The sequence below is a fragment of the Capsicum annuum genome, chromosome 7 (assembly GCF_002878395.1).
Source record: "Capsicum annuum cultivar UCD-10X-F1 chromosome 7, UCD10Xv1.1, whole genome shotgun sequence".
NCBI classification, from domain to species: domain Eukaryota; kingdom Viridiplantae; phylum Streptophyta; class Magnoliopsida; order Solanales; family Solanaceae; genus Capsicum; species Capsicum annuum.
Genome location: NC_061117.1, coordinates 211,304,332 through 211,315,271, shown reverse-complemented (window position 1 = coordinate 211,315,271; position 10,940 = coordinate 211,304,332). Strand labels below are relative to the sequence as shown.

The window sequence follows — 10,940 nt, the reverse complement described above, 5'->3', positions numbered from 1 at the left end:
ATATTCACTTAAATTAAAGTTAAGAACTAATTAAGGTTGCCACATCATTTTTCCGATGAAATTATTGTAAAATCCGGTCATAGTGACTTTTGTGATGGTCGGAGTAAAGTTAAAAGACCATGGATGAAATGAATGAAAGAAAAGTGATTTTTGCGTAATAGATACAAAGTTAAGTGATCATGGATGAAATGAATGAAAGAAAAGTGACTTTTACGTAATAGATACAAAGTTAAGTAATCATGGATGAAATTTACCCAGGATAAGACATAAATGAGAGAAATATATACAGGCCAAAGAAAACAAGAAAGTACATAGCACTTGAGAAAAATAGCAGTAGTTGTTTTGGTTGATTCCCGGTATATGGACAAACCAAAATGAATATAGAGATGCATTAATACTATGGTGCAAAACTTATCTTTTTCTCGACCAAGCATCCTATATGAAGTTCAATTGAGAAAACCTATGAATACAAGTATTCTTCTGGATATTCCGTTTTAAAGTTTGCGCATAAGCAGAGGAGCACCATACTGAGGATGAATAGTCACTACTGCAAATGGAGCATGTGTATAAGATGGAGAGAGTTCGAAGGAGAATTTTCTTAGTATCATTGCCATTGCCATTTTTGCTTCCATCATTGCAAAGTTTTGTCCAATGCAAATTCGAGGTCCCCCGCCAAATGGAATATATGAGAATTGTCCTTTGGTTGCCTTTGACACTCCTTCACTAAATCTTTCTGGTTTGAATTCCTTTGCGTCTTCACCCCATATTTCCTTATCATAATGTACTAAGATTGCGGGTATAATGAGTATCACTCCATCAGGTAGATCTAGCTCCCCCAATTTGACTTCATCACTAGTCCTTCTACCAAATGTTGGTAATGGGGGGAATAACCTTAGCGTCTCGTACAAGATCATGGTCACCTGTGAAAAAAGTATTGCATAAGTTGGCAGTAGAATTAGGGGATGTTTTTGTAAAGCTTTGACAAACTTCTAAGTATCTCTTGGCTAATATACGCATTTAGTGAACACCAAAAGCATTCATAGGACAACAGCCATAAGTTGATCACCCCTAACGTATGGTTCATCCCTAACTTGTGTTTCTTCTGTTTAATCAATTTTTGTCTGACCATAAGTTTTAAGTATTACTTTATCCCTAAATAGTATACTTCTATCCAAACACGTAATTATCTTTTTATAAAATGGGCTCTTATTTCACTTTTTATCAACTCGGGTGTCCTATGAGACCACTATATTGAGAACACGTGACATTATCGAAAAAATTGGAAATGAACCTGTGAACAGTAACTTACAATTTTCAAGCGACCTAGTCCTTCCAAATCGGGTTTATCATTTCCAAAGACCTGCAAAACCTCTTCTCTGGCACGTACTTGCCACTCTGGATGTAAGCACAGCAAAATCATTGTCCATACGAGTAACACTGAAGTTGTCTCTTGTCCAGCAAAATAGAATAACTTGCACTCTTCAATCACTTCTGTTGTTGTCATACCGAAATCTTTGCTTCCATGTTGTTCAATTTCTTTCAAATTTGATTCAAGTAATATGCCTAATAAGTCATCTTTACTAGACTCCCCTCCTTCCATTGCCCTCAATCTTTTGTCAATGATACGCTTAATTGTTGTTTGAATTTTCTTTTCAATTTCCAGCATTCTTTTGTTTCTTTTAGTAGGCAAGAACCTATACAAACAAATTTAAGTAAACAAGAAAAGTCTTTTAGCAGAAAGGCAGAGTACAATTCCTGTTGTATTAATTTGTTAAGGGTCAGATTTTACTTAGGAAAGCGCAAAAGCTATAAATGTGAAAATATGATGCATAAATTGTTGTACCTTGATCCAGGTATATAAATTGAACGTGCTGCTTCCATTACATGCTCAGCTTGTTCTTTCTGAAGTTCAAATACTATTCTTCCTTCTTCATAGCTACTCCCAAATGCAGTTCGAGAAATGACTTCACTAGTCATTATTTGAAGGTCTGGCCATACATCGAGCTCGAATGATGTTTCCATTGGAACAACCTCCTCCCATTTGCTTATCATTTCACTACAACTCACATAAAATGCTGGCAGCATATGCTGTATAAAACAAATGGGAAAACCGTATTTCTTATTATAAATGGATAACTTCTTAATGTTAAGGCATTTCAATCTGCAATCTTAAGTGAAACGAATGTGAAATTTGCCATGTTTTCTAAATTCAACAAAAACAAGAAACAAAGTATAACCTTTAACTTCTCGACATGGAAGGCAGGATTGATGATTTTTCTGTGTTTGGCCCATTTGTCTTCCTCAACCAGCACCAGACCTTTAGCCAATAACGTGGTCATTGGATTGGGATGAGTTTGCTTTAGATACACATAATTCTTTGTAAAAATCTCCTTCACATGTTCAGGATCTGTGATCAACATTATTGGGAATGGGCCTAGCCAGATGAACGAATTTTTTCCTGAGAATAATCAGTTTTGGATTAGACAAAATCTGAAATTTCGAGTTTTAACCATGCCTTGTTGGCACCATAAACAGAGTTCCATGACATATAATATCATAGCATTAGAAGGTAGTTTCTATGCTAGCACAGTAGCACTTTCACCTTCGCATGAATGTTCAAAAGCAATGAAAAGAAAGCTCCAAAAAGATTGTTTGTGCTGCTAAGCCTTGATAAATTTCTTCCCTTTGGATGAGTAGACTCATGCAATATCTATTTTTTCAGTGAAAATAAAAAACATAGCTCCCGTTTGGCCATAGATTTTGAAGTTGCGAAGTAAAGCTTTAAAATTTGAGCCTCTTAAGTAGTGATTTGGAAGTTGAAGTTGTGTTTGAACATACATTTTACTTGGAAAAATTTTGAAGTTTTACTTCCAAAAACCCAAAAACTGATCTGAGCCGGTTTGTGGAGCTTGAAAATGTTAGGGAGATTGAATTTAATTTCATGTCCAAAACAAATATTTGAATATAAATTTTGAACATCTATGTCTAAACACTACTAGCTTAATAAAAGATGAAACAAAAGAAGAAACACAAGACATCTTAACTAGAATTTCTTCTTATATGTTATATTACTCATGATTTAATATCCATAATTCACAAAGATTTTCACGAGACCTAATGTTATTATGCATCTCTTTGTATGGAGGGTGGGTAGTGCTAGATTTTCCTCATGATTTCAATAACAGTTTCCATAAAGATAATTGTTTGAAATAGTCAACACTAACAATAATTGTTTGAAATAGTTGACACTAACTTTTCATAATTAAGAATATTTTTCAGAGGATTGATATGAACTGTACTACATAGAATTATAAGCACTAACAGGTGGCTAAGGGATAATGCTAGTAAAGTTCGCTTTAGGCCTTAAAAATTTAAGAAAAAAATGTGAGAAAAATATTAATAAATAGGTGAAATTTTTAGTTACGCACCTGAATATTGCAGGTGTCATATGACCCTACACTATTTTTTACCGTATTTAACTGGCATATATTTGCTCCTTATCAAACATTTTTTTATTACGTGCTCAATATGCGTGAAATATACGCAGTGATCCAAATGTTAAATATATATCAGTTAAATAAGGTAAAAAATAGTCTAGGGATCATAGGACCCTCGCAAAGTTCAGGATGCGTAATTGCAAATTTTGCCAAAGTATAGGTATTTTTTTGCATTTCCCCCAAAATTTTAATAGTTAACTCTATGATTTCAACTTCACTAGAAATAATAAAGAGAAAAGATTATGAAATACATTTAAAAAATTATCTAAAAAATAATAATTAAAAAAAAAAAGTTATCTCATTTTTACAAGAAATATTTTAGAACTTTGAACTAAACAACTCAAACTTTATATTAATAAATAAAATTTTAATAACAACATCCAAGTTAATGCATAAAAAATAAATGGCTAACATCTTATTAATTAGAATTAATCCTTACATTTATTAATAATCATATTAATATGTCAAGTTAAAGGTTATGTGTCTTTTAAAAATAATACAACTCTACGTTATTACATCTGTATTTTTGTATATATGTTTATATAGTAAGAACTCTTATTAAAATTTGACTTTATGCCACTAATTTTATTGAAACGGAAGCATTAAATTGTAATTTGATAAAAATTATAACTAATATGCTATTAGGGTCAAAATTCACTGGTCCAAATATATATAAACCCTGAGGATTTGGTAAAAAATATAACTAATATGCTATTACTAGTCAAAATTCACTAGTCCAAATATATATAAACCCTGAGGATTTATAGTCAAAATTCACTAGTCCAAATATATATAAACCCTGAGGATTTATAGGAATAATAGCATCACATAATTATTGCCAAGCCATAGATGGTATAGCTTTTTACTTAAATCATATATCTAAAAACCAATCATATATCTAAAAGCCAATCAGTATAGCTTTTTACTTTAGATATCACAAAGTAAAATCATATAGTTAGAAGCCATTTTATGCAGCAAATGTATATGATTTGACTTTTAGGTTTGTCTACGATTGTGAAATTTGTTTATGCGCATTTATATATTCTAAATCAGTTTAGAAATTTATTTATGCACATTTATATATTCTAAACCAGTTTACAGGCATATTCACCTATTTAGATACACTTATAACCAATTCAGTTTACAAGCATATTCACCTATTTAGATACACTTATGAATTTAAAAAAAATATGATTAAAGAATTACTTGTAGTAAGCGTTATGTAAAAATATCTTTACTCTGTTAGTGTATATAATTTAAATTCATAAAAGAATTGTATTACTCTACAAATTATTTAAACACAGAAAAAAGTGCCAACAAAATTTTCCTCGTACTTGTAGGGGCTGTTTGGTAGACTGTATTAGAATAAATAATACATGTATTAGATGTGATATTAATTAATCCTTTGTTTGGTAGAAATTTGACACCAATGTATAACTAATATATGTATTAGGTATACACCCTATGTGTTATTACATGGTGTATAACTAATACCTTGAAAACCATGTATTAGTTATACTTAAGTTGTAATACCATGAGATAAGTATGCTAAAGACAAAAATATCCATCCCTAAAGATAGTAACTTTAAAATTTTACTCAAAATAATAGTGCGAGATCTCTAATTTTAATATAAATTCTACCTTATACGTTTTTTAAAAAAATATATTGACACAATAATTAATCCCAAGATAGATAAGATTAAAGAATGGATAGAGCAAATTTTTATCAATTCCTTTTCAAGTTTTTCTGAAACATTGTAGAAATTATTAATTATCTTATCAATACAAACTTTATCTTTTTTTTTTCAATTGATAATGGACTTCATAACTCTTTATCTTTTTGTCATTCAATTTATCAATATGACAATTTCCTCCCAAAAAATTTAAGTGAGAATATCAAAAGAAAATTTTATTTTATTTTTAAGAATGAATAATAAAATTTTGCAAAGTACACAAAATTCTAAAATATGAAGGGTGTTATGATAAACAAATAATTGTTTTTACGAATATAACGATGCATGTTATTTTGAATACATCAAACCAAATATTGAATAAGAATAATTTTAGTATAATTAATCCTAGCATTACTTATCCCTATATTAATTCTAGCGTTACTAATACACCATATTCAGTAATATTCTTATACATTCTACCAAACGATCCTTAGCCAAAAGTGCCCTTACCATTACCAAAAGATGGCACTTTTATCTTTTTAGTTATCAGAATCTAAAAAATGAAAAAGGATAAAATTTCTAAAAGTCCATGTGGGAAAGGGGTAAAAGTTAGGGGATCTTTCAAAAATAGCCACATTTTACTGAAAAACTCACCTTTTATAGTCATATTTTACATAATTATCATTTATAGCCATTCTATTCAATCTACGCTCGATGTATTCAATTTTATCAATTGTCTGTATTCATATAAAATATAAATACAGTATCATTTAGCTGCTGTATTCGATTCACAGCCATTGTATTCACTTTTACTCAGTGTTCTGTATTCATAAAAACATAAATACACTACATATTTAGTCTTGCCAAAACACTACCATTTTTTTCTTTTTCTTTTTTATATTTTTTTGTTTTTCGTGTTTTCCTAATTTTTTTCTTCTTCTTTTTTCTAATTTTTCCTATTTTTTTTTTGTTTTTTATATATTTTCTCTCTCTTCTCTCTCGCTTTCTTTTTTTTTTTCTTTTTCTTTTCTTTTTTGTACTTATTTTTGTTTATCATTTTTTTTCTATTTTATATTTTTTGTATTTTTAAAAAATATAACTACTCAAGCACAAGTCATTGATGATAACGTAAACACCATAATAGTTTATTTATTTGTAGTCATGCCGTCATTTAATTTTTGTATTCATTGATACAACTGTATTTATATTTTAAAGTTCGCGCTTGTATTTGTATTTTGTAGTTCGCGTTTATGTTTGTATTTTATAGTTCGCACTTATATTTGTATTTGTTAGTTCGCACCATCGTTTATATTTTATATAATTCGCACTTGTATTTTAAAGAACTGTTTTGTATGTATTTGTATTTTATAATTGATTGTATATTATATTGGATTATATTTGTATTATGATTTTATTGTGTTTGTATATTTGGATTATATTTGTATTTGTATTTTATTTTCGTCGACGTCTTTTTATTTTTAAATAATTATTTTGTATTTGTAAGTTGATTGCATATTGTGAAATATTGTGAAAGATTGGCATAATATTGTGAAAGATTACGAGGATCTTAATTCTATGTTAATTTAAGCATGCTGACGTAGAGACATTTATCAAGTGACATGAAAGGATGCATCTTGGTAAGTATTAAACTTATTTGATTTGCAGTCCAGATATTTGAAGATGTCACTCATGAAATGTTGAATATTGTCACTTGATAAAACTTATGTGAAAAACTTTTAAGGATTCAAAATGCTTGAAGCATATAAAAGTTTCTGGGAAACTTATTTATAACCCTTATATTGTATAAGCTTATTGCTTGAACATCATTGAAACTCTTGGATTGTTTTCATAGCAATAGATTATTTGCTGAAATTCGAAATATATCAAATTGGATTGGTTATGAAGTACCATATCTTAGTGCAATTGATGCACTCATGTACCTTACAAATACTACAAGGCCTATAGCCTTTTCGGTCAATTTGTTAGCAAGGTATATTTTTGTTCCTACTATGAGACATCAAAATGGGATAAAACACATGTGCTTGTTTTATTCTAAACATTGCAGTCTCAATCTTATTGATTATGTTGATGTTGGGTACTTATTTGACCCGCATAAAGCTCGGTCTCAAATAGGCTATGTGTTCATATGTGGTGGTACTGCCATATCTTCGAGATATACAAAGTAGTCTATCATAGCCACTTTATCGAGGCTGAGATAATAACTATTCATGAAGCAAGCCAAGAATATGTATGGTTGAGGTCCATGATACATCTCATTCGAGAAAACTATGGTGTGAAATATGATAATCTATCCACAATTTAATACAGAGATAATTCAGCATACATGACACATCTTAAGGGAGGATTCATAAATGGAGATAGAACGAAGCACATTTTTGCCAAAGCTTTTCTACATACATGAGCTACAAAAGAATGATGATGTTAACGTGCAACAGATCCGTTCAACTGACAATGTGACTGATTTATTCACCAAATCTTCTCCAATTTCAACTTTTAAGAAGATGCTGCATAAGATCGAGATACAAAGGTCAAGGATGTTCTCATAAGGGGGAGTTAATACGCGTTGTACTCTTTTTCCCTTACGAGGTTTTGTCCCATTGGATTTCCCTTGTAAGGTTTTTAATGAGGCAGCTGAAATGCGTATTATTAGAGATGCGTACTCTTTTTCCTTCACTAAATTTTTTTTCCTACTGGGTTTTTTTCTAGTAAGATTTTAACGAGGCATATTATCTACCAATTAGACATTTAAGGGGGAGTGTTATAAATGTATTTACATTATAGTGAATGTCTATCAAGATCTACTTTGATATCTATTAGGATTTGAAGCATCCGTCTTTTACTCAGACTAGGAGTAAATTTCCCCTATAAATAGACGAGTTTTGTTCATTGTATTTACTATCTTATGACCTTTCATCCCTTAAGAGAAATAAGAATTATTTTCTCTATTTTCTCTACTCTTCTTCTTTATTCTTTCTTGTTTTATAACACGTCTCTCTATTCTCTCTACTCTTCTTCTTTATTCTTTCTTATTTTATAACAAGAGTCAATTTTAGTCCCTTTTTTTCTATTTTCTTTTAATATGAATTCTATACAATCTAAATGGCAAAGAATAGAATATCAGGAAGTAACATTAAAACCAAGCAATAGACTCGATTAAGCATTTTCTAGCAAGGATTTTAAACAACAAAATCACTATTGAAAGCAAATACAGAATAAGCACTCAACAACAAAATCAAACACTTCATTCAGGCATTTTATCAAATAGGTAAAAGGCATTTCATAACTCCTCAAACAACTCATTCACGCATTTTACCAAACAGGTAATAGGCACTCAAATTTGTGCTAGTTGACAAGTAAACACTTCAACTTTCAATATGCCTATTTACACTCTTCAACTCCTCAATTCATCTCCATCATATTAATTGAGCACTCCAACTTACAAGATACTAAGGGCAAACAACATAAATTCCTATAATTTGAAGCTTAAATACAGAAAATTTTGATATTTGTATAATTACTGAAATCTCAATTTTGGATCTGTCACCATAATCAGCTCCCGATACATCAAACGAAAATATATTTTTTCCTTTGTAAAGATACATAATTAGCTTTACATATTTTTTCTATTTTAGATCTGTCAAGATTAGGGGTGTGCCTCGGTTGGTTCGGTTCGGTTTGGTTTATCGGTTTTCGATTTTTAAATATGTAAAATCAATAACCAACCAATAAGATATTTTCTTATCGGTTTAGGTTTATCGGTTTTTGGTCCGTAACGGTTCGGTTTTCGATTTAACCAATAAGAAAATACTTATAAAATAGTAATAACAACAACTAACATAAAAAATTGAAATCTTAATTACCGCATACGCAATGCATTTTAGTTTACAAGAATCTTCAAACTTGAACTGAATGTTAGTTAGGAAAAAAATTGAATCCTAATTGTTGGAAGCTTTAAATGCTTCAAGCTTTTCATTACGATAATAGATGAACTTTATATTGTGTCTTTGTTGCCCTAAATAGATTAATACTTTGTGAATCACTAAATTGTGAATTAGTAGTACAGATAATCTATATACATACACATATCTCTCTCTATATATAGAGAGATAGATAGATAAAGAGAGAGAAATTTATATATATATATAACATAAATAGGAATAAAACAATAACTTAGTGTATCCTTATTGGGTTATCGGTTTAACCGATAACCAAATAAGCTAAAATCGATACCGAACCGTTTACCCAATAAATTTTTTTATAAAATCAATAAAAAACCGTTAACCCGATAACCCAATACCAAGAATTCTATACTATTTTTATCGGTTCGGTTTATTGATCGGTTCAATTTTTGCACAGCTCTAGTCAAGATACATAATTAGTTGAGATTTTCATAATTACTTTATAGGGTGAGAATTTGTGTAATATAACAAGTTAAAATGTATATTTATGTTATTTTTTAAAATAATTATCTAAACACTTTCAAAATTTATGTGTCACCTCGTCATCGGGTGTCTATTAGACAAGAATAATGAGTTGGCGTATTTAATTATCGGTCATTCGATTGATATCACATTCGATTGATATCAAATTAAAGTGTAAATGTACACTATCAAAATTTAAGTGTTTATTTATAAATTAAGAACAAATTTAAATATTTATTTATGTATTATATATATTATGGCGGAATTAATATTCTAACTAGCACATGGATGAGTAGCAGGGACTGACATATTTATTTGGTTACAGCTGTATTAGATAATCTCCTTCTAATTAATTAATTTTTTTTAATTTTTTTTTTAGACAATCTCCATCTCAATTCTCAATAGACTAATTGATTCATATTTGGTCAAAGTCTTTGCCAATAATATACAGGATGGTGTATATTTAAATTTTACTATTTTGTGAGAATATACTTTTATGCAATTTATTTTTCAAAAGTTAAATTGCTTGATCTAACTGTATGTTTAGGCATGAAATTTTTAAGTTTTTATGATAAATTTACATATTTGAAAATGTGGTAAAACACACTATAAGTAACTGTAACTAACAATTGAAAATAATTAAAAGGCGAATGGGAAAATCATAGTCATGGAAAATCTCATCTGAATCTTAACATTTGAAAGATACCACATAAATTGCAACAGAAAGTTCCTAACTTTTAGAGTGTATTTCCACCAAACAAACAATTTTTGTAATATCATTTTTATTTATTAATGCTTTAACTAAAGTTTAAGTTGCACATATCCAGATGCTACAAGCAACAAACTATCTTAATTAACCAGACAATATCTTAATATTCAAATATATATAATTCACATATCTTTTCAAAGAAACAAAAGTATATATAAAGAAAAAATGACTTCTTTTATTAATTAAAATTATTTATTTCTAATAAGAAAGAAAACCATACCATTTTTGTTGATAGAGTCAACGAAGAAAGGGATGAGTCTTTGAGCAATATCATCAGAGAAATTGATGGGCTTAGACTTTGCTTCAACTATGCTTTTTGTAAGTTCATTCAAATCTCCGTATAATAACTTATATGGATTTCCTTTAAGACCTCGTTGCCTTAAGCACTTTTCCAATTTTTTTGGCCTAAACCAGGCAAAATTCAACACTTTCCATGTATAATATACCAAGAATATTGCAACACAAGTTGTTGGTATAATTATGTATCGAAACGTATCTGTTGATCTGAAATATGATAACTCCATTGAAAGAGCATCTCTCAATTGCTTCCTCCTAATTA

At 29.5% G+C, this 10,940-nt stretch overlaps 1 protein-coding gene across 1 annotated transcript; it reads right to left on the bottom strand.

Moving 5' to 3' along the window:
• Nucleotides 1-284: 284 nt before the first annotated feature.
• On the bottom strand, nt 285-10,940 carry LOC107878449 (cytochrome P450 CYP72A219). The gene is made up of 5 exons (XM_016725445.2): nt 10,602-10,940; nt 2,238-2,458; nt 1,844-2,088; nt 1,310-1,694; nt 285-920 (listed from the first exon to the last, which is right to left on the bottom strand). Exons 1-5 carry the CDS (start codon nt 10,903-10,905, stop codon nt 495-497), a joined length of 1,581 nt encoding a protein of 526 aa, XP_016580931.2. The 5' UTR covers nt 10,906-10,940; the 3' UTR covers nt 285-494.

Bases quoted from the DNA above. Each gene is read 5' to 3' on its own strand.
- LOC107878449 (XM_016725445.2), bottom strand. From the start codon at position 10,905: ATGGAGTTATCATATTTCAGATCAACAGATACGTTTCGATACATAATT. The intron at 2,459-10,601 runs GTATGGTTTTCT...GATTATTCTCAG, and splicing joins TGACTCTATCAACAAAAATG to GAAAAAATTCGTTCATCTGG. The intron at 2,089-2,237 runs GTTATACTTTGT...TGTTTTATACAG, and splicing joins TCCATGTCGAGAAGTTAAAG to CATATGCTGCCAGCATTTTA.